This window comes from Diospyros lotus, chromosome 7 (genome assembly GCF_014633365.1).
Source record: "Diospyros lotus cultivar Yz01 chromosome 7, ASM1463336v1, whole genome shotgun sequence".
Taxonomy (NCBI): domain Eukaryota; kingdom Viridiplantae; phylum Streptophyta; class Magnoliopsida; order Ericales; family Ebenaceae; genus Diospyros; species Diospyros lotus.
Genome location: NC_068344.1, coordinates 26,654,722 through 26,679,786, shown reverse-complemented (window position 1 = coordinate 26,679,786; position 25,065 = coordinate 26,654,722). Strand labels below are relative to the sequence as shown.

Below are 25,065 nucleotides of genomic sequence, written 5' to 3'. Positions count from 1 at the left end.
GCTTTTACATGAAAGTAAGATTTTTTTAAAAAAAATAATATAATTTTTAATAGGACTCACCATCATTAATAGGCTATTTATTATCATAATTATATCACATTTTGAAATAATTATTTAATATTTTTAGTGTTTTTTTTAATTATTTTACACAAATATAGGATACAAATAAAATATTAATTAAACACTTATTATTTACTTTTAACATTATAAATATAGCGCCACACTCAATTATCAATTATTAATTTGACAATATTATTTTTACAGTATAGCACAACAATACCAAATATGCAATATGATAGCTATTCACTAACTTAGCTTCGTCTTTCTTATTTTTCTCTCTTTATTTTTAAGCTATTTTTTTTATTTTTTTCTCTTTATTTTCAAGCTTTTTTTTCTCTCATTTGTTTCTTTCTTTCTTAAGCGACAACACAGTAGTGACAGTGACAATGACAATGACAACTATTCATACAATGGCAGTGTTTTTTCTCCCTCTCTAGATAACTTATTTGTCATAAAAAATTTACGATTGTTTTTTTTCTTTCTAAAATCAAAAAAGATATGAGAGAGGAGAAAATGAAAGATGGGAGAGAATAAAAGGTAAAATAGTTATTTTATTTTTTATTTAACAATTGGAGAGGTTATTGTTATTTTCAAAATATGAATGGTGATTTTTACAATTATGTTAAATCTCAAGGGTGGTTATTGTAATTTTTCTTCTATTAAATATGTACACTCAATGTGTGAAGCTCTACAAAAAAAATTATTCCTAAAATGCCCTCTAATATCTTGCTAAAAAACAAAAATTTACTATATTAATAAAATTTGAATTTATAACCTCTCTCGATTAGAACAAACTTTTGAACAATTTATCACTTTGTCCAAACTTTTTTTTTAAATATTATCAAAAAAATATAAAAACCAAACTACAACTATTAAATACTAGAAATGAACCTTCATTTGAAATTTTTTATTTACATGCATAATGTAGGTCATCCTTATATGCACATATATATCTATTACTTGGTTTGTCACATTTTAACTTACAAGCACACAAAGGTGAGATAATTTTCACACTTATTAACCTATTTCAATATGCAATTGCGAAAATATATATATATATATCCTCTAAATAATAAACATTTTTTTTAAATCATGAGAGAACACTCGAAGGACATGAAATCACTCATTTACCTTGAAATAGATCCAACATTTACTTGACACATTCCTTACAAGGAGCCAACAAAAATTGGGACATATGCCACTTATTTGATTTGCGATTAACCTGAGAGATTTATCGTCATCCCATAAAAGGGGTCGAGCCCTAATAATCCCTACAATGACACCAAATACCTTGTCTAGCCAAGCTTCAACATAGCCTATATAAAGGCCTTAGTTCCCCACAAGTAATGGCATTTAGTTCATTTTATATTCTACACAATTACCTTCTTAGTCAAGTAATTTGAGCATTGAAGGCTATATTAGGAAATCTAGCCCCATCTTTTTTTGGAACTAGCCTCGTTAAGGGTAGTTAAGTCTTCATATAATTGGAGTCATTCATGGTCATGGCCTTGAGGCATGATCCTACTCATAACTAATAAGATGGAAAAAATTTTAACAACCTAAGCCAAAATAACCTATAAAATTTGCCTCAACCTCCATATCATCTGATTTAATTGGAAGATAAGTGCAACACCTTATCGAACTATTGATTGGGTTTATCTACCAGCAAGGTGAACACTGTTAATATAAACACTCTTGACAAAATGATCATATCCATCCTATTGCAATAAGAATTGTCCCTCCTAGCAGGAAGATCATTACTCTCATAATGCCACTGTTAATATTGATAGAAATGAACTAATATGGCACACACCAAGAGGGGGGGTGAATTGGTATAATTAAAAAAAATTCTTTTAAGAAGCAAAGACACTCTCGAATGGTGAAGAATAAAATTGAAATCTCATCAATGAATAAACAAAATCAATAGGAGCAAAAATGCAAACGTAAGCAAGAAAAGATGAAAAGCAGAGAAGACACGGATTTATAGTGGTTCAACTTTCCAAACTTAGTCAACTACCTTAGCTATCCACTAAGGATTTTAAAACCAAATTCACTATCAAACCCCCTACTCAATATGAGCAGGTCCTTGACTAGGCAATGTACAACCTCCCAATTTAATGGGCCCTCTAGCTACTGCTAGGAAAAATACAAAAGTCGTGAAATAGAGATTCTAAGAATACAACTCTTAGTTACAAGCTCTTTTTTTAAATGAATGATCGAGGCTTAAAATGAATAGAACAGTAAGATATCAAAGCCTCTTAAATGAGAATACAGAGAAAAAAATTAAATGCTCGATGTAACAGTGAAAGCACGATAGTTCAAGATATTCAATTGTATTCAGTAGCCTTCAATGCGCCTTCAACTACCTATTTATAGTTGATGGTGGGTAAGTTTGAATTTTGGACTGTTATGGGTGGTTGGGCGAGCATTAAATGCGCAAAAAACTAGCCGTTATAAGTTTTTTTGTAAAACACATAGTCGACAAATAAAATAGGTTAGTCGACTATTTCATCAAATAAAACTTGGCATAGTCGACAGACAAGAAATTATAGTCGACTATCTCTAACACAAATTTTTCATAGTCGACAGACACATAGACATAGTCGACAGATGCAAAAATATGAAGAGAATTTTGAAATTTATGAACAAATATAGTCGACAGAAGAAAAGCCATAGTCGACTATCCTTACATGACAGTCGATAGAGTGAAAAATAGTCGACAGATACCATATATAGTCGACAGATTGAACAAGCATAGTCGACTATCGTTATGCATAGTCGAGTATCGTTATAACATAGTCGAATATATTTAGGCACAGTCGATAGCATTAAACCACATAGTCGACTATCCATTTGAAAACATTGAAAACTTAACAAATCCTCATTTTGATTCTTTTGAAAGCAAGTTGAGATTATCAAAAATATGTTTTTGAAACAAACCACACTCAACCATACTCAATATTTCTTCTATAGGTTTTCATACCTTGCTTCAAAACTCATATATTAAAAATTTATTTTCTCATTCATATAATCCATATAGTAGAGATTGATTTTCATATAGTCATTATCAAAATCATTTTATTACCAAGAGTAAAATATCAAATATAAACACTTTCGTCCTGTTCTCCTTGGTCTTAATCTAAGCTCAACTCTTGAGCAAAACTAGCACTCGAAAAACTAGAATAAGAAGTAAGAAGAAAGAAACAAGAATAAGCAAGCAGTTTAAAACATATGGCAACCCAGAGTCCATGCAAAATCCAGTTTAATCTTCTTAATTATCTTCTCATTGGCAAATTAAGAGGTCCAATAGGAACATGACATCTCACACAACATGCCTCAGATGTTGGACAGCTGGCAGGGGTAAAATAGGCAAAATTAGTTTCTCCTGAAGCTTCCACATATAATTTGATGAACAAAACAGGTTGATAGTTTATGTTGAGCAGTTAACCGTTTTCCCAACTTTTGGGGAAACTGTCGATCGATTATAAAAAATAGTCTACAATTTTGTCCACATGCTACATGGTCCTTTATATAACTGCACATGATCCGTTAACACTTAAATAATCTCATCATTAACTTTTAATGACTTATATAAGACCCATCATTAACAATTAACGACATTTAAGAACATTATAAGTAACATAAATCCAATTTTAGAAACTTTGTTTTTCGATATGTGACTTTCTAAATTCACTGCTAAGTTGTGATCAGGCAACATCAAATACATTTGATACCGATCGAACACTTCGACCTATTTTAATAATCTCTCCATCTTTTTAAGACATTATGAAAAAAGATAATCTAAGTGGTAATAAAGTTTATAGTTGACGATTATCATGCAGTACAATTCTTCTATCACTTAATGTATTGACTAAGTGACAGTTATGGAGTGATAAAATCATAAACTCGATAACTATGTATCTGATCTTATCAGTGTGATTAGATGATACATCGAAAAACTCTTTCCCAATCATTCATGCCTTGGCCAAGGACTTCCTTATCACACTAATAGAAGACCACATAAGACATTCACTTCATCATCATAAATGTAACATATCTTTATCAATAAGTACATGCCTCCATGTACCAGTAATACGAAACCACACAATGAGCATTCCCACTTTATAATTAGATGAGTTCGCTCATCAATAAATCTTGCATACCAATACATAAGACAATTGTGTTTCTTTAAGTAAAAGGATCAGTTATACAATCACAACTTAATAACAAAATCATTATTCACTATGCCATGTGATTTGTTATTGACGCCACATTCAACTAACAACCACCCATGAATTTACTATAAGCATTACATGTTCTATAGTATGTGAATCACCATTCTTTATCATTAGTATTACATACTAATCAAAGTAGTAAACTTGTGTGCTAATTCATAATTGATTAATCAAAGTTTCTATTTGAAAAATCTAAAGATCATAAATATTTAAGAAATATTGTTATTAGATAATCTTGTCACATATTCTTAACAATAAGATTTCTAACAAGAAATCTAAAAATTCATTCATACAAAAAATAGAGAGTAATGAATGAAGATAAACTTGTCATTAATTGTATATAAAGATAAATCAAATGTTTTATGCCCAAAAGATGTCATTTAAATATAGCATTATAGCACATCACTAACCCTTATATGAGCCAAAAAGACACCTTGAAAGAGTGCGAGCTGCCAAAATGCTACCTCCATGACCCTAAATATGGGGAACTAACACCAAGAGAATAAGATAAAGAGCATAAACAACTAACTTAGCTACTCCTCAAATCAAAACATATAACTCCACTCAAGAAATGTAGGGAAAACAATAAGAAAGCACTCAGAGTATGTGAAATTACCTTGTTATGCTTAAGGAAGACCAAGCTTGCATTTGACATGTGTCCTTATGGGGCGATAATAGGTAGCGGACATGTGCCCCCTATCTGATCCACATTAGAGAGGTCTAATGGATCCAAATCCCCAAAGATCAAGGATTAAGTAAAAAAATCTACTACCATCCCATAAAAAGGGCCAAGCCCAAAAAATCCCTATAGTGGCATCAGGGTACCTCCCCTAGCCAAACTTCAACCCAACCTATATAAAGGCCTTAGTTCTTCACAAGTAATGGTATTCAGTTTATCTTATGTTTTACACAATCACCTTCTTAATTAGTTAACGAACCTGAAGCTATGCCAAGGAATTTAACCCCACCATTTCTTGTAGGTAGTTAACCTAAGATAAATCTATAATGATAGATCTCAAGCATCATCACAAACTTTATTTTTAGTTTGGAAAATAATTGGCATTTAGATCCATTTGAAGCCCTTGGCATTGGATGAACATTTTGATTGTTTGTGAAGTTGTGTTGTGGAAGACCTTGACTTTGAATTCAAGCCCTTCATGTGTGTGTGTTTGTGACAAAGTAAAACTAATGTGTGATTTTTTATTTTTTATTTTGAATGATACAACTTTGATGAATAATATTTTTCCATCTAGATAATAGATATTCCTTTGAATTAGGTTAAATATATACTCTTAAGGTTAGATATTCCTTTGAATAAATATTAGATAATAGATATTCCTTTCATTGGTGAAAATAGTCAACAAATTGGAAAAATGCACTAAATACTCTTGAGGTTTAGAATTAAGGCAAATAATACCCTAATGTGTGAAAAATTGTAGCAAGTACCTTTAGAATGTAAACTTGGTTGCAATTTGCCCCTCATAATTAATTTAACAACATTAGAACTTTTAAGATACCTATAATACCGCCATCATCTCTCTTTCACTCTCTCTCACACACAAGGATCAACCTTCTCCAATTCTTTCATTCCTTTCATACACCTTTTTTGATCGTCGCTAAGCTCTACCTCTATAGTCTACACTCATATCATCCTTTGTATCCACGTGTCAACATCTCTACCATCTTGGCTTGATGCCTTTCTATGCCACAACAACTTAGAAGACTTATTATGTGGTTTTAATAACCTAATATATTATAATTGTTGATTGTATAACCTCATTGTTGTCCCAGCTCAAGCCCAATTGCCAATCACCTTCTAGTGACTCAATTACCAGGGAAACTAAACAAAGTGCTCTCCACCCTTGCCTTGTAGAAATAAGACCTTGATTCGATCAAAATTATACTAGAATTTGCTATCAAACACCTCATATGTATTTTTGAAATATACAATAGGTATTCAAATAAAAAATAAATGTTAAGTTTAGGTTACTAACACTAACAGGCCATGGAGCCCAAAAAATCAAAATATCTAAACAATGGGTATCACTCCATTTCAAATTTATATTTTCCTTTTTAACCCAAAAATTATCCCCAAGTGGAACTAATATAATTAGAAAACTTTAAAAGTAAGAATTTTCAACATGATTCAATATCATGCCATTTCCACAATTAAAAAGAGTTTTTAGATTAAAAATGACAATACAAAAGATAAAATTATCCCTCTCTCTACAAACTTGACTTTTACACGAAATGATGGGTGACAAATGGTAATTAAATATAGTATCAGATCAAAGTCCTGCATTCAACTTTTGCCGTTTATCTTTATATGCAAGGACTTGTAGAAAAGTTCAATGCTGTCAACAACTAAATGTAATCTAAGTTTACTCCCATAGCAAAGTGGCTGAAGGAGAACTAGCAAATAGGGTAGAAAGAAGAAGAACAAGATGGGACACAAAAGATCATAAACCGAAGATAAGAACATTAGCCATAATTTACACACAAATTATGCCAGCGAAGACAAAAAGAATCGGATCATGGTAGGGACAAATTGAATTTCTTTCATCTAACTAAACAGCTTTCAACAGCAGGAAAATAGAAATAACGTCTTCTCATAATATTCGCGCACATCAATGCAGATTTCAGATTTCTATGTACATATGACTCAGGAGACCATGGACTTCTGGTATACAAATTACGTCAAAAAAGAAGCATGATAGGATTAGAGAAACAAATAAACTAAATTGTGAGATATGTTCTCAACATAGTAGCCCCTGTCGGGTCGGAGAGTAGATGACGGATGAGGCACATTCTCAACTTGTTTGGAGCTATAACAAACATGTAGAAGGCAAATAATACAAGGTCCGCGGAGGAGAGAGTAGAGCCCAGAAAACCCTGCCACATCCTGCATCCAAAGATGAAAAGACATGGAAAGTTAAACCAATTCACCAACATCAATTAAGTTGCCTGCTATTCAGATATTCAGTGATATGAATCTTCTCTGGAATCACTAATAAAAGGGGAGGAGTCGGGATTATGGTATAAGTATGGATTCCCATAATTGAATTGAAACTAGAACAAGATAATTCTGCTCTAAAGTTGCAATGCTGAAACCCTGTATCAGGAAACACAGGTCCAATTTTTTAAACAATGAACGAGGTTTATTACCAATGTGGCTTCCAACAATGAATCATGTATTCGGAACCAGAATGTTTCAAAGGAAAGAAGATAGAAGGAAATCCAATTACTCATAGATAGTTTTCTTTGATATCCAGACCAAACAGTATTTTTTTCTTGACAAATATATATATTTATTTTCATCCACAGAGACATAGATTTAGATTCATCCCATCATTTCATTTTCCTTTAGTCACAAATTAGGGTTGAAAATACTATATTAGTCTGCCATAAATTTATAGAAAATCTACTAGCACAGAGTCCTCTTTTCATTGATTCATTTGCACGCCCTACATCAAGAAGATGTGCTGCACAACTGATAGCAGAAAGAAAGTTTTGACTTTAATCTTACCAATTGGGTAAACGAAAGAAAGTGTGGAAGAATGTCCTGATTCCCTCAATATCCAGCTGTAGAATAAGTGCCAGTCCAAAGAGAAAGAATGCCCTCTGCCGTTTCCTTTCTTGTGGCCAAAGTGTACTCCAAGCTGGCAAAGAAATGAAAGTAAAAGAAAGAAGAAGAATCATACTTCACAATCTGCAAGCTACAATTCCAAAAAGCAGCATTGTTGAGTAATTAGCCCATCATTATATTGTTTCAATAATTTCTCATGCACAGTTGTTCCTGCCCACAAAGTCACAGAAGAGAAAATCTAACAATGAACAGGAAGGTAAATAGTCCTTACTGAGACAGCAACAGTTTTAATTTTGACATGGAAGGGCACTTGATTTGTTACAAATAAACAGAGATAGCAAATCTCCTTAAATAGTCAAAACCAAACACTGATGATATCAACTAAACCTGGCCGAGAGAATATAAACACAACACAGCAGGTATTTAAAACATAAACGAATCAAGAGGCACACGATTTATAGTAGTTCACCCCAAATAGGGGCTACGTCCACTTGAGCTCCGGTGAGAAGAACTCACTCCACTATATATAATCAATCTGATTACAACCATATGCGAAATCAAAAACAAAAACAACTCTGGTTCTTTATACAAAATGCTCACAATCACTAAATAGATTAGGAGCTTACCTAGAATCGAAACCAGAGAACACAAGAGGAAGACGAAACTGTACAGATTTACACAGAGAGAGAGAGTAAAAAACCCTAAAATGAATGTCTCTTAGCCAAACCCCTCTATTTTCTTTCGTCTATCCCTATCCCTTCATCAATCTCGAGGCAAGGATAAATAAGGCAACTGAACGGCTGAGATGACACACAATAAAGGAAGCAACAATGGCATGGATGAAATCGTGCAAAAGAAACAGCTGCAAGCTACGCGACAAAAGCCAAAAAGCCAAAGGGCTTAGGCTTGGGCCAATGGTGGCTGCCAAATGGCCCACTTTGGCTTGGGCTGGGCCAATGGTGGCTGCCAAATGGCCCCCAGTGGGCGCCCAAATAGGGAGCCCACAGTTGCCAAGTGGCCCCCCAACCTTTGGGCCCTTTTGATGTTTCACAAAAATATAACAAACTCCATCTTGAAGCATCAAAAGGCTAAGTAATCAGATATGATATATAAGTTTAGCATGCTACAACTCTCACCTTCACTGCTCTAGATGACTAAAGTAATTAGCCATCATCGATATGCAACAAATTCAAGCAATGCTTGAATTTGGTTGCAGTCAATACCTTGGTGCCCATGTCAGCAGGATTGTTGGCTGTAGAAACTTTCTGGATGCCCACAGTTCCATTGGCTATCATTTCCCTTACATAATGATACTTCACATCCACATGTTTGGTTCGATCATGATACACAGGATTTTTGGACAGGTGGATGGCACTTTGGCTATCCAAGAAAACCACCACTTTGCTTTGAAGCAAGTGATTTCCTTGAGAATACCTTGAAGCCATATGGCTTCCTTGAAGGACATCAGTTACAGCCACGTACTCTGCCTCAGTAGAGGACAGAGCAACAAGTGGCTACAGCTGAGACTTCTAGCCAATACAATTTCCACCCAAGGTGAAATAAAAGACAGTGGTGGATTTTCTAGAGTCTCTACCCCCTGCAAAATCAGAGTCAACATACCCAACAAGATCAAGTGTATCAAACATTTTCTTAAAATTTAAACCTATGCATACAAAACCATTTATGTATCTAAGCAAATGTTTTAAAGCATCCCAATGTATTTTCCCAGGGTTTGACATATATCGACTAAGTAATGAAATTGAATATGCAAGATCTGGCCTGGTACTTATCATTGAATACATAATTGTTCCAATTACATTTGCATAAAGGACATTTTCCATTTCTACAATTTCAGAATTGGATGTGGGACACTGTAATTTAGATAAAATAAAATGTCCAGCCAAGGGAACTATGACAATTTTACAGTTTTGCATTCCAAATTTATGAATAGCTTTTACCAAATAATCATGCTGATGTATTTTAAGGCTATTGTTGCTTCTATTTCTCTCAATTTTCATTCCTAATATTTTCTTAGTAGGGCCTAAGTCTTTCATATCAAAGGTTGCATTTAACATTGATTTTAACTCCTTAATCTTTGACTTAGACTTGCTAATAAGTAGGATACCATCTACATACAACAGTAGATAAACGAGGAATATCGGTGAGCATAAAATAGAATCAATTGTCATATTGACTTCTAACAAATCCAGCCCCTAGAACAAAATTATCAAATTTTTTGTACCATTATCTTGGGGCCTGTTTTAAGCCATACAAGGATTTTTTCAACAAGCAGTCATGATCAGATTTTTCAGAAACAACATAACCAGTGGGCTGAACCATGTAAATGTGTTCATCAAGGTCTCCATGCAGAAATGTAGTTTTAACATCTAACTGTTCAAGTTCTAAATCAAATTGAACTACAACTGCAAGCATCATACAGATTGTCTTAAATTTAACCACATGAGAGAAAATTTCAGTATAATCTATTCCTTCCCTTTGTGTAAACCCCTTAGCTACTAGTCTTGCTTTATATCTAATAGGGTCATTAGAAGGCATACCTTCTTTTAGTTTGAACAACCACTTACATTGGATCAGCTTCTGATTTTTTGGACGAGGGACAAGAACCCAAGTTCTATTGGCCATCAAAGAGGCCATTTCTTTGTCCATGGCTTGCTGCCATTTTTTACTTTCCTTTGAGCTGACAGCCTCCTCATAAGAGGAAGGCTCACTGCTCCTCATTTCAACACCTGCCACCAAGGCACAAAGTACTAAATCCGAAAAGGCATACCTAGCAGGTGGTCTTACAGTCCTCCTGCTTCTATCTCGGGCAAGTTGGTAGTCACCAAGATCATGTTAAGGGGAGTCATGATGCTCCACCTCAATCTCAGTTTCACCATTTTGTTCCTTATGATCAGTTTCATGATCAGAGGTCTGGTCTAAGTTTGATATGGGTGAGGGATCACCTTCTGGTTGAGGTTCTGGTATAACTAGAGCACCACGAGGGTTATCATTTATAGCTGGGTGCTCCACCTCAATTTGGGTTCCTCTTAAGCTGATAAAATTATCTGGGTCACTATGTTGGTTTGATTCTTCAGTGTTAGATAATTTGCAAGGGAAGACAGCTTCATTAAATATAACATCACGGCTAATGATAATTTTTACACCCTTAGACTGTCTTTTCCATAGCCTATATCCCTTAGTTCCTTGCTGATACCCAACAAAAACACACTTTCTGGATCTAGGTTCCAGCTTACCTTCTGACTGGTGAGTATAGGCTTCACAGCCAAAAGTTCTTAAGTAATTTAAGTTTAATTTTCTTCCAAACCACTTTTCTTCAGGGCACTTAAAATTAAGGGCAGTAGAAGGACTTCGATTTACTAGGTGTGAAGCTGTAGCTAAGGCCTCTCCCCAGAAGGGTTTAGGCAAGCTAGATGTGAACAAAAGGCACCTCACTTTTTCAAGGAGGGTTCGGTTCATTCTTTCAGCCACCCCATTTTGTTGGGATGTGTTCCTAACAGTTTTATGCCTAATTATACCTTGGGAGTTACAATAATCATCAAACTCTTTGTTACAGAATTCTAACCCATTATCTGTTCTAAGAGTTTTGATTTTCCTATCAGCTTGGTTTTCTATTAAGATCTTCCATGTTTTGAATTTCTCTAATGTTTGATCTTTAGTTTTTAACAGAAAAACCCACGCCTTCCTAGTAAAATCATCTATGATAGAGAGAAAATACCTGTTGCCGCCATGGGTGGGGACTTGGGAAGGCCCCCAGAGATCTGCATGTAAGTACTCAAGGCATGCCTTCGCCATGTGAGTTTCCTTATGAAAACTCATCCTGTGTTGCTTGCCTAGCACACATGGTTCACAAAAATCGAGGGTCTCAGCAGACACTGAACCAAGGTATCCTTTGTTTGACAGTGCCCGCAAACCTTTTAGGCTCATGTGACCAAGTCTCAAGTGCCATAGTTCTGTCTTATCATGTTAACATAGCATGCAGAGTTTGAAATAACATAGGAGTGAAAACAACCATTTAAAACATATAAGCCATTTTTCTTTGAACCTATTAGGATTAACTCTTCTCCTTTAAAAACATTCATAGAACCATTTTTAGCTTTGTAAAAAAATCCTAACTCATCAAGAGTACCGAGAGAAATCAAATTTCTTTTAAGACCAGGTACATATCTTACATCAATGAGTGTTCTTACTTTGTTGTCATGCAACTTAAGTGTTATATCACCTTTACCCTGAACACTACATGAATGGTTGTTACCCTATATACACTATTCTACTTTCTCTGCTATTAAAGTTATGAAACCAGTTAATATTAGGGCACATATGAAAAGAGCAGCCAGAGTCCATGATCCATTCATTTTTAACAGAACTAGTAGATACATTAAGTACCTCAGCTAAACAGTTAGAACTACTAGCTGCTACTGTTACATTGCCCATTTGCTTTTGTTTTTTCAAATAATCATAACAGTATTTCTTTATATGTCCCTCTTTCCCACAGTGGTAACACTTCCATTTTTGTTTTTGTTTTCCCTTCTTACCTTTCTTTTTTCCCTTCTGCCCTAACCCATTAAATTGTTCAGTATTCACAGTATAATTTCTTTTATCAGCATTTCATTTTACAAACAAATTATTACCCGGTTTCTTAGATGTACTAAGTTCTAGTTCTCTAGCCTTAATACCAGAAATAAGAAGTTCCATACTAGGGACTATACCAGTATAACGTAAAGCATGCTTCACTACATCATAATCATCAGGTAGAGAGTTTAACAAAATCATGGCTTCACTAGTATCACCTAAAGCCTGATTAGTACCTCTTAATAACAAAGTAAGTCTAGTAAATTTATCTATGTTTTCATCCATAGACTTAGAGGTATTCATCTTAAAGTTAAACAACATGCCTTCTAAATAAACCAAATTTGGAGTAGACATTACAGAATATAAAGATTCTAATCTATTCCAAAGATCAAGGGGTAGAGATATACCGTCAACCTTACGGATTACATAGTCACCGAGATGGAGGAATATCAAATTAAAAGCCTCTTCTCTGATTTCATCAGTTCGAGCTAGCTGCTCAGGTGACCATTTGCGGTCATCTGGCTCAAGTGCTATAAGCACTTTGTGATGAGAGAGAAAAACCCTCATCTTCTTTTTCCAACTGCCGAAATCCCCCTTTCCATTGAATGTACCGATTTCAAATCGAGTTGTTGTCATTTTCGTGTTGCACGAAAAATGCCCAAAAATAAACCCTAAATTACTGACTGAGATCTGTACAGCAAACTCCCGCTGACAGTCTTTTCAGAAAACCCTAGGATTTTTAAAACCAACACCGACACAGAGAAAGAAAGGAAATCCTAGATTTCGAAGGAAAAAGAATAGAACACGATTTTGACTAAAAAAAACCTTTGGATACGCAAACCAGAGGCTCTGATACAACTGTTACAAATAAACAGAGATAGCAAATCTCCTTAAATAGTCAAAACCAAACACTGATGATATCAACTAAACCTGGTCGAGAGAATATAAACACAACACAACAGGTATTTAAAACATAAACGAATCAAGAGGCACACGATTTATAGTGGTTTACCCCAAATAAGAGCTACGTCCACTTGAGCTCCGGTGAGAAGAGCTCACTCCACTATATATAATCAATCCGATTACAACCATACGCGAAATCAAAAACAGAAACAACTCTGGTTCTTTATACAAAATGCTCACAATCACTAAACAGATTAGGAGCTTACCTAGAATCGAAACCAGAGAACACAAGAGGAAGACAAAACTGTATAGATTTACAGAGAGAGTAAAAAACCCTAAAATGAATGTCTCTCAGCCAAACCCTTCTATTTTCTTTCGTCTATCCCGATCCCTTTATCAATCTCGAGGCGAGGATAAATAAGGCAACTAAACAGCTGAGATGACATGCGATAAAGGAAGTAGCAATGGCATGGATGAAATCGTGCAAAAGAAACAACTGCAGGCTACACGACAAAAGCCAAAAAGCCAAAGGGCTTGGGCTGGGCCAATGGTGGCTGCCAAATGGCCCTCCAGTGGGCGCCCAAATAGGGAGCCCACGGTTGCCAAGTGGCCCCCCAACCTTTGGGCCCTTTTGATGTTTCACAAAAATATAACATGATTCTTATACTTCACAAATAGAATAGCTTCAGTGCTTAGTAGGCCTACAGAAAGTGTGCTCAGTCAGGTGGTGCACTAAAATGGTGCCTCAATCTAAATATGGAATCCGGTTGTATGCACAAATTGATTTTGCAGAAGTTAGTGCATCCCAACAAATCAGGACTAACATGATTCTAGAACTGAAAACTCATGCCCTTATTTTATATGCATTAATGATATTCATCAAAAATGTTGCCTTTTAAGCATAATTATCACCCACAAAGTAGCCTGAATAAGCTACAAATTGACATCATTCACAAATTTTGCTTTCTCTCTTGCATTTAATATGTCTTGAACAATGCAGAGTTACTTAAGGTTAAGTAGCTATCAAATGAACCTAACCTCTTTCACGTAAGTTGCTTCTTCTCTTCCTTTTAATGTGAATTCTCTTTTAACCATCTGGACTTGTCAGTATTTCAGTGGGTGTTCAACTGTTATTATTCTCTTTTAACCTTTGAAATAGCTGTTAGAATTCTGATATACAAACCAGAAGGCTCCGAGCAAACCAAGCTCACAAGAAAGCAGCAAGCATAACCCTTAACCTTTCAATAATTTACCATAAGGTGGAATGAATGCCATCTTAAGTAATTGGGTCCCTTGACAGGCCTGATCCCAAAGGTCTTGGTTGCACAAGGAAGAGTCAAGTACATTCCCTCACCCCTTCTATATGACAAAATATAAAATATGAAGATGTAGGTATGGAGACTAGGTCCCTTGCCCTTAGCAAATGGAGAAGTAAACACGAACACAATCATGCATTAAAAAAAAATAATAGAACCAATCATCAATGGGTAAACTACTACTTTGGAGCTTAACATCCATTAGTTACAATGTTCCTGAGTGCAATTATATTCCTCAAATGTTTCCAACTCGTGGATGCCTTTGACTTTTCACTGCTCTGTGATGGAGGTATTTCTTCCTTCTTTCCTCCCAGATTCTCACTCAATTAAACCAAACTACCACTGGGATAAAGATAGTCAAAGCAATAACATATTAAAGAAACACTCGCAATGCATCATGAAATGATTTATAAATAACATCCAAAACTGTTGTCAGAACAAGGATATACATGTGTTTTTTATAACTAAAAAATGTACCTCGCATTGAAATATTTCCCAAACTGCTAGATTGAGAAAGCTTGTCTGCTGAATGACCTTGCTTCAAAATATTTGCAATTACAGAAGCATATTTTGGTGCCTCTGAAAGTGATCGGACAACTGAATAGCCTATTCAAAGAAGGTAAAAAATAATTCAAGCATTTTTTCAGAATGACTGAAGGAGATGCAGATTGGTAACAATTCTATTGCCTGTTGCAGGATGAACCATACTAGCTGCAGCACCAAATGCCAGATTCTTTTGCTCTGTATTTGGTAATGACCCACCAACTGGAATGTATGACCACTCCTGCATTAAAAAATATATATATAGATTAAAGCAGTATATGCTTGATTTCTTAATAACATTCATTACAAGGAGTCCTGGAACATTGTATACTCAGGAATAAGACCAAGATAATTACCTCTTCATACGTTTTTAGAACATGGACTCCCATTGTCTCTAATCTGTCCATGAGTTTCCTCTTTAATAGATCAAAAGGCATGGCATCCTTTGAAGCCAAACAAGTTTCCTGCAATATATTTTTACAGATGTATCAGATAACTATGATAACTATCATAAAAGGGGTACTTTAATCGTCAAACCAGAAAATATCAAGCAAACCTCAAAGAAGACTCTAGTAGGGGACATAGGCATGGCATAAAGAAATGTTGGATATTGTGCTTCCAAAGGCTGAACTTTTTGTTTGGCATAGTCTCTGTAATCCATGAAAACCATCAAGTTGGGATCATATGGATTGTTTTCCACCTGAAAGAAAATTTACAAATGATCAGTAAGTAGCATCTCCAAACAATTTCTTCAATCTTCCTAATGCCAGCAGACAGAACTATCAAATTAGAGAAATTATGTGCCACACTTTATTCCCTGAAGCACCTGTCTAGAAAGGCATGCAACATAGACTATGTAATAGTTGATGATAGACAAAGGAAAATACAGGCATGGAACAGAAACTGGGAAAATTTTGGCCATTAGCTTAGTTATGATGAAAAATGAGCAACTACAATCACAAACCTTAAATGCTAAAGATTGAACAATATCATAATTCTCATATCTGTAATGCAAGTAATAAGCAAGGTGCACTCATTTAGTCAAATCTATGATTGAAGATAGCAAAAAAAGTGCATCAGTCTGACACTAAATGTAAGGTGGGAAAATTCAAAGAAAATAGACAAAGAAACCAACTAAATAAACTTCAAAAGTATAGGCACCCTCTTCTCCTTATTTGCTGGAAAAGAACCACATTGATCTGTCTACATTAAATTCTTGATATTCTATACTAGTTTAAAACAGTAACTCCTAGGTTCCCACCTCGACCTCCACACCATAAGCTGTTTGAACAGAAACTCTGGGTCCTCCCACCTCATACTGCAAAAGTTTCCCAGAAGCTGCTCCCGAAGCAACAGTAGCAAGCCTGTAATGTACATTAGAAGCTTAAAAAAAGGGCAATATATAACAACAAAAATGTGCTTTTATATTTGAGGAAAATAGTACTTCCTGCAATGAACATTTCACTATACCTGCATGGGACAACAACATCAGTTCCGCACTCTATGAGACTCTGCCCATTCGTAGTTTCAATAATTCTTTCCACTTTCGAGCTCAAATATGAAACACCTGACTCCACACACCTAGGGAAACTTAATATCAATTATATATCTATACCATCACACCAAACAATGATGTGTTGGCAATCTAATTAAACAAAAACAACAAGCACAGCTAGAAAAAAAATGTAACAATCAAGCAAAGAAGACAGCTTATTTTACCTTCTTAATAGCTCCTCGTGGAGCAAGTGACGACTAACTCGTCCATAAGCACGACCAATCAGAATGGGATCATTGTCATCAAGATATACAATTGTGTCTCTCCAAACATGTTCAATACACCTTTCAAGTCCAAGATCTGAAAAACACTTGAAACTAACCTTAGCCTTAGAGCTAACAAACAAGTAATATCAGAGTTCAACAGAAGGACAAACACAATTTTCCCACCATTATGGAACCATGTATAGTAGAACAAAGGCAATGAACTGAGTATGAGAAGGTTCAAAACTAATGACCAAGTAATATCAGAGTTCTACAGGAGAAACAAAATTTTCCCACCATTATTGAGCCATTTATGGTAAAACAGAAACAGACATTTAAAAAAATCATAAGGTTCAAGCTAAGGACAGGATGGTTGATTAAAATGGATACTCAGGGCCTTGCCAAATACAAGTGAACACGATCTATTGCAGCATAGCAGTGCAGAAACACCATTGAATGAGGGTGCGGGCCGCTAGGTAACTAAGAGGTTCAACAACATATGTGCAACACATGATAGCTATCACTGACAAACAGGGAGATTATTGTTGCCACATTTGTGCACTTTCACATATCTACACCGAATCTGGTAGCAACAATTACTGAACTTGTTAATTAGACAACAGGCACTTATTTCTTCTGCTTTCATGCATAATTTAAGAAGATGCACATATAATTAACCAATGCACTAAAATGGTTTTCCAATAGGAACATCATTAGTACCTCTAAATTCATCCTCCCATACACCATAATTATTTGTAAAAGGAAGATCTGGGCCAATAAGTCCAACACTCAAGCCCAACTTTGCGGATTCCGCAGCAAGAGCAAGACCAGCTGGTCCACATCCAATCACCACCAAATCCAGTATGGCATTTCCAATTGGTATACGTGGTAACTGAAAACAAAGGTAATAAGAAACTATGACATACAAGCTATAACACACAGAAAAGAGTATCATAATCCATACGAGGATGTTTGTACATGGTTCACAGAAACTATAATATTCCATTAGCAAAACAGAAAAATATAACATCTATATTAACTGCCAAAGGAATTGTAAGTAAAACTACAAAATGAGTAAGCTGAAACAGCAACAGTAAGTGCATTATTTGTACCTACTAGTAGGCCTTTAACCACCATCTCCACAAAACTTAGGACCCTTTTATGGACTACTATGACTTTCTTTGCTGTAAAAAGTTTGAGAGCCCTTCAACATTTTACAACCATTGTGATAGCAATCCAAATATAAATAAATAAATAGAATTGGCCGAAGTGTTTATCTTCCAATCTCCATCTCACATTAACATTGAGCCCAATATATGTTATAATTGTGACCCAAAATTCAAATTTGACCATGATTGGAAATTCAAATTTGACTGTATTGGGACGTCAAATTTGAGTGTGATTAGAACTTTATCTACAAGTGAAAATTTATCTTCTTCATAGCTCATCTTCTTATTAGAATATGGATTTGTTTAAATTATTTTTTGTATACATTTATGGATGAGTGGTAGATTTATAAATAGGTTCTCAATACCATGAAATTATTGGCAGTTGTTTCACTATTATAGTACCAATATCATCATAGTGATATTTTGTTCTTTTATGCCCGTGGCTTTTCCCAATTTAGGTTTTCCCCGTTAAAATTCCGTGTTCTTTTTTGTTGTTGATGGTTTGATTGTGGTTTGTTTTTAATTCAAAATCCTAACAAATTGGTATCAGAGCGGTTGGATCAAACCATCAGCTTTCAGTAGATCTCCGCCGTTAGATCTAAAACCCTTCATCTTCTTTGTCACCTAGGGTTTTGTTGCCTACCGCTGCTGTTGCTGTCGCCACCGCCATTAGTCATTTGCGTTCATAGCCGACGATGTGTCATAACTGTCAGCCTTTGTGTTTTTCGCCATTGTCAAAGACGGCTCCTGTGCCATCCATCATTGTTGTCAATTGTCTGTCTTTTTGGTTGCCATCTTCCTTCTTTGATTGCCAACGATTCCGTCCGTTCGCCTTCGCCTTCTCCAACAATCACGTACCATTGTCGTTGATGAGTTCGCTATAGTCGTTAGCCTTTTGAACTTTGCCTACCCAAATCCAACAGATCTCGATCCAAATTCACCCATATCTGATCCATTCAAACTAGATTCGACTCGCCAGTCTGTTCAACCCACATCCGATCTACCTTGCCCAGACTTCTGTTCCAGATCCACTATCTTAGTCTATTTTCTGTTGGGCTTTTCTTTATATTGATCTTTTGATACTGTTTGGGGTTGTTTGATCTTTGCAATGACAACTTTGAAATATGGTATTCTATTGTTAGATTGGAATATTACATTTTTAGGTGAAGACACGAGTAGTTTTGGCACAGATAGGTTTAGATGATGCTAGTACTCTTGATTTAAATGGGTATAAGTACATTGGTAAAGGTGGAGTCATTAAGATCAGTAAAGATATGCTGAGGTAGATTTTGTTACCTATGCTTTGAGTGTGGCTAAAGATATTGACTGTAATGAGCGTTGTGTGGATTTGGTTGATATTCATCAAGTAGATCAATTCTATGTGATTTTGCTGAAAAAAAGAATTATGAATAATTCTATATTTGAATTTCATGTCAAGGTAAAGTTTGTTACAATTGCGACCCGGAATTCAAATTTGACTATGATTAAGACTTTAAATTTGACTGTGATTGGTACTTCATCTGCAACTGAAAATTTATCTTCTTCGTGGCTCGTCTTCTAATTAAAATATAGATTTGCTTAAATCTTTTTTTATACATCTATAGATGAGTGGTAGATTTATAAATAGGTTCCCAATACCTTGGAATTATTGGCAGCTGTATCACTATTGTAGTACCAATATTATCATGGTGATATTTTGTTCTTTCTAACTGTGATATTTCCCAATTTGGGTTTTCCATGTTAAAATTTTGTGTTCATTTGTGTGGTTGATGGTTTGATTGTGATTTGATTTCGATCCAAAATTCTAATAATATAGCAATAACAACGTGCTTCCAAAAGAATTTCAAAGCCATATTAACCAAACTATTTAACACTAAAACCACTTCCAACCTGATCCTGCATACTTGCTTGGTATTTGACAAATCTTGGTAGGATAAACTTTCAATGAATGAACATCATAAGTTCATAACAAGGGAATAGCAGAACCCTCTCTTACTAAATACAAATAGATATATGAATTTGCACTAGCTCTGTAGACAAGCTGAGTCAGAGCAGATATTTAAGCTGAGGTCAATTACTTAGCCAGGTTCAGCAACTGTTAAGATGAGCTCTAATCGGCTGATCATTTACCCCTGATCAAGCCGATCAGGAGCTGAACTCGAATAATTTAGTCATTTTACTTAACTGTGATGTGATTGTTTGAGCCAATCACCCGGGAAAACAGAACAATACAAAGCAAAAAGAAAAAAAAAAATCTACGTTACTCAAAGATTTTAGATATCCATGTAACACGATCGAGTTCAAACTAATTTTGACCAGTTTAATTAGCGGGACTAGGTCGATTCCTTTAATTAGCGGGACCAGTTTAATTACATCGTAAAAAACGAGAAGGAAGCGGAAGAAACCTTGTCGGCGAGTTTACTCTGCTTATCCATATGCTTATTCTGTTGCATTTGGACGAGAAGGAGCTCAGAACCACCGGCCTTGATGTAGTCTTCTTCGTCGGCGAAGTCTTCTTTCTCGGCCACACAGCTCTCTCTCCCCGCGCCACTAGACCTGACCTTGAGAGAGTTCACATATGAGCTACGTCTACGAACCACACCACACTGCTTGTTCCTCTGCCTCTTCCTCCGAGACTTCCAAGTAGGCCAGGTCGAAACCGCCATTGCTGCGAAGTTTTGCGCTCCAACACACTCCATTTTGATCGTTGTTCTAGCTCTGTTTCAGACTAGAACCTTTCCATTACCGCCATTGCTGCGCTTAATCGATTCAAAGTTCAAAATGCTGAAACGGAAGAACTGTCTGGTTCTGGTTGTGGCGCTTTTTCTAACTCTTACCGGAAGGGATAGGGGAGTGAGTTTTGGTGATGAGGTGGGCAACGGGGGAGGCCACGTGGAGGAACCTGATTTGAAGGATGTTTGGAAAAGCTGCATTATCAGAATTGAGAAGAAGTCGTTGCAAAACGACGCGGTTTTGCTGAACTTGGCGGCGAGTTAAGAGTTCATTAAAACAAAAAGTATAATAAAGAAGGTAAAATCCAGTAATCATGATATCTCTAAAATTTTTATTTCTGTCTCTCTTTTCTCTCTATCCAAGTTATGATACTATTACTATTAAACCTTTTAAGGTAATCACCATATCTACAAAACTCTCTCTCTCTCTCTCTCTCTCTCTCTCTCTAGTTTTTTTTTTTTTTTTCACTCTATCAAGTTATTGCATTATCATTATTAAACTTTTTAAAGTAATCATAGTACCCGCAAATTTGTCTCTCTCCTATTTCTATTTTTTTCTCTTTTTTTTCTTTCTATCTCACAATCAAAATCACTATGGCCTCACCATTGGAAATTCATTTGAAAAAGTATAAAATTGACCACTAATATATTTATAAAAAAATATACTAGGTGACAGAAAAACTTTGAACATCAAATTTTTAATAATTGAGTTAATCTTCTATAAAAAATAATTGTGAGACTACTTTGAAATTGGTCAAAAAAGTCATTTTGATCTTTAAGTCAAACATGAAACAAGGGTAAAAATAGACTAATAAAATTAGAGATTATAATTGAGAATATTTATCCTAGATGAGTGATCCCTCTCTATTATAGCAGTTTAGAGATAATCTTTTGATTATGATAATGATTCTATACATACTTGAAAAGATTAGACTTATCTTCCAATAATGTTTTACTAAGATTTAAGATAATAGGTTTTTTTAAATCTATCAAAATTTGGATTAATCACTAAATTGTAAGAAATAATTCCAAATCATGATTGAACTTAACACTTAACTTTCAGAGAGAATACTAGTGAGATTAAGTAGTCCAAGCTTTGAGTAGGAAAACATTTAACTAGGGAGGTCAGGATTTTAAAAGACTTTTTGGAATAATTGGAATGTGAGAAGCACGTTAGTAGGTGCTTAGATTTGTGTGTTTGACCTTCTTTGCAATTCAAGATGACACTTAGAGCATATTCTCTCATTGAGAGATACGATGAAGATTTCATCCATTTCTTTAGGTTTTATCAACAATGGGGGGAGAAGTTAAGTATCTTTTAAGTTCTTCGAAGGTTTTTTGGTAGTCCTCATTCCATGAAAAGGTTTAGACTTGTTTGAGGGCTTGGAAGAAGGGTCGACAATGATCTGAAAAATGACATATGAATCACCCTAGTATGTTTATCTTACTATTGAGTTTCTAAATGTCTTGAATGTTTTTAGCGGGCTATATGTCAAGGATTGCCTTAATCTTCTCTAGGTTTGTCTCAATGCCTCGATGGTCAACCATGTATTTCAATAAAATGTAACCCTGAAAGCACACTTATTGGGGTTAAGTTTCATATTGAAACTTAAATTAAAAGGCATCACCTTGTAACAATAAAGGTTTTAGTCTCTTATGAAGGCAATGTGTTATTTATCTAGTATCCATGTCTTGATTTGATTGTAGCAAGAGTATGTGTCCATAAAGCTTATAAGTTTGTTTTCAATTGTCACATCAACTAGTTGATCCACCTTCAACAAAGGGAAGGGATCTATTAGAAAGGTCTTATTTAAGCCAGTAAAGTTTATACATGTACACCAATCTCGTTATGCTTTTGAACCATAACAACATTATAAACCCATTTGGGTGAGTAAACTTCGTGGATGAAGTATGTTGCAGAGAACTTAGTAACTTTGTTAGCAATTACCTTTTACTTGTTAGTTAAGAATGATCGACACTTTTGAATAACTAGTTTTACCTTAAGATCAAGGTTTAACTTGTGCAACCATTATATTCGAGCAAATTCCTGAGATGTCTAATGACTACCATGCGAAAATGGTTGCCTATTTCTAAAGCAACTTGATTAAACTTTTTCGAAAATTGCTTGATGAGTTGCTCCAACCTTAATAGCTTTCTCGGGTTCGACTTTGATAAGTGGAATTGACATTAAGTCTACTAAGGCTAGCAAGAATGATCTATATTCCTCCAAAATTTTGATCCTTTTTTGCTTATTACTTGCTAGGCAGTACATGCAAGTTGTGTTCTGATCTCCAATCATGATTCCTACATGCTCTTTCCTTTGTAGGGGACTTCATTTTAAGGTGAAAGGTGGAAGCAATAGATTTGAGGGCATTCAAAGTTAGCCGTCTGAGAATGGCATTAATATGTCATGGGAGTTTTTACCACTATAGTTGTTCTTTAGCAAGGCTTATCTCTCATTGTAAGTGGTAATGAAATTACCCTTTTTGAGGATTATTGACTAACCATTGAAGCCAACTAAAGGATTAGTTCTCTAGAGTACTTGTGTTGATATTCAATTGTTCAAAAGGTTTATGAAATAAAATGCTCATAGAATTGCAAATATCAATAAACATTCAAAGTACTTTGTAATTTCTGATCATTTCATTTCTAACAATGGCATTGTCATGGGATAGTATGATGTCCTCAAAATCCTTTTTTATAAAAGTGATTGTTAGTTTTTGCACTGTTCAAGGTCTCTTAGTTGCTATCAAGATTTTGCCAATGCCATGTAGGTATGCCACTATTGACCTTTCTCTCATATGAGGTCTACTTAGAATTACATGAATGGTTCCTATGGATTCGATTGGTGTTAGGCATATCTTTTAGTTTATATTCGCCATTCTTTGTTGATGTCATTTGAGGGCCCCGGAAGGGTTTGGTGATGAATCTCTTGTAGTACCCTCATTAAATGAGGAACTCTATCTTTTTCTTTAATTCACAATACTTATCTATGTGGTGCCATTTTTGCCTTCAAAATTCATGGTATTTTCCTTCAAACCTCCACACTTGATTGGTCTTGGCTAATCGATTCGCCTATTGTCACTAATTTCAACGAGGACCTCTGGTAGGGAGTGAAAGACAATGGTTCCCAATCTTAAGACTTCTAGAGTTTGAGCTTCTATTGTCTAAATCTATCCTAAAAGCATGATCTTTCAAAACACTATTCTTCTCCTTGAACTGGTTGTTCCTTAATGACATTTACTTGTTCTTTAGCGTACATATATCACTAGGATTAGGCATATAGTTTCAACATTATCTTGGATAACTTTTAACTAATTTTCCTTCAAATTGTTAGTGATAACAACAATGTCCACCTTATCTTCGAGTTTGTTAATGCAAGCAACTTCTGCTTGGAATTTTTTGATGAATGTCAATGATGTTTGTTTTGCCTAGGTTTTACTTGAATGAAGGAAAAGCTATTTTTCTTTAGGGTTTAGTTTCCTTTGAATCAATTTTTGAATTGCTATGCAAGTTGCTTGAATTTGGACATATGGACCTTGAAAATGGTGTCAAACTAGTCCCTTGAGTCTCCATGTTGGGAATGGGAGAAATTTCTATAGGGCATGACACCAATTGCTTACTTGGATTGCATTGCATCACAATATCAATATATGTGTTACTTTGGGTATTTGGTCCCTTTAAATATTTTGAATGAGAGATAGCTGAATTTAACTAGCAATAGCTCATCGATGACATCAATAGTGAATGGGATTGACATAGATCTCAATTAGACTAGGTCGGTTTTAGTGGTACCTTTTGTTAACTCTACAAAGAATCACTTTTAGTTAGTTTTCAAATATTCTAATGTTAAGAGTCTGATTTTTTTTTTTTTCTCTATCACTGCTTGCATTTTCCCCTTTCATATGGATTTCGATTCAGATTAGCAATATTTTTTGTTAGGGCTCTAGCTATTTTCTCTTTCTTCTTTGTAAATGCATTCACATAATTGACAATGGTAGATGTCATGTTAAGTTGAGCTCGTCGAGATGTTTTCAAATTTTTGTTGATGATTATTTTGTTCTTATGTGTTGTTCTCAAAAAAGGCATGTTCGAACCATCAAGTTAATTATGTAATAATTCTTCAGCTGCCATAGACACTGTCTATTAATAACACAAAAAAATTGACCAATA

The 25,065-nt window shown here is 35.0% G+C and overlaps 1 protein-coding gene across 1 annotated transcript; it reads right to left on the bottom strand.

Annotated features, from left to right (window-relative positions):
- Positions 1-6,830: 6,830 nt before the first annotated feature.
- Positions 6,831-21,008, bottom strand: LOC127806758 (lycopene epsilon cyclase, chloroplastic). Its single transcript, XM_052344251.1, has 11 exons — positions 20,566-21,008; positions 17,712-17,883; positions 16,953-17,088; positions 16,704-16,814; positions 16,495-16,597; positions 15,790-15,933; positions 15,590-15,697; positions 15,378-15,474; positions 15,168-15,296; positions 7,822-7,954; positions 6,831-7,197 (listed from the first exon to the last, which is right to left on the bottom strand). The coding sequence occupies exons 1-11, from the start codon at positions 20,857-20,859 to the stop codon at positions 7,032-7,034; spliced, it is 1,593 nt and encodes a 530-aa protein (XP_052200211.1). The 5' UTR covers positions 20,860-21,008; the 3' UTR covers positions 6,831-7,031.
- Between the last annotated feature and the right edge of the window lie 4,057 nt (positions 21,009-25,065).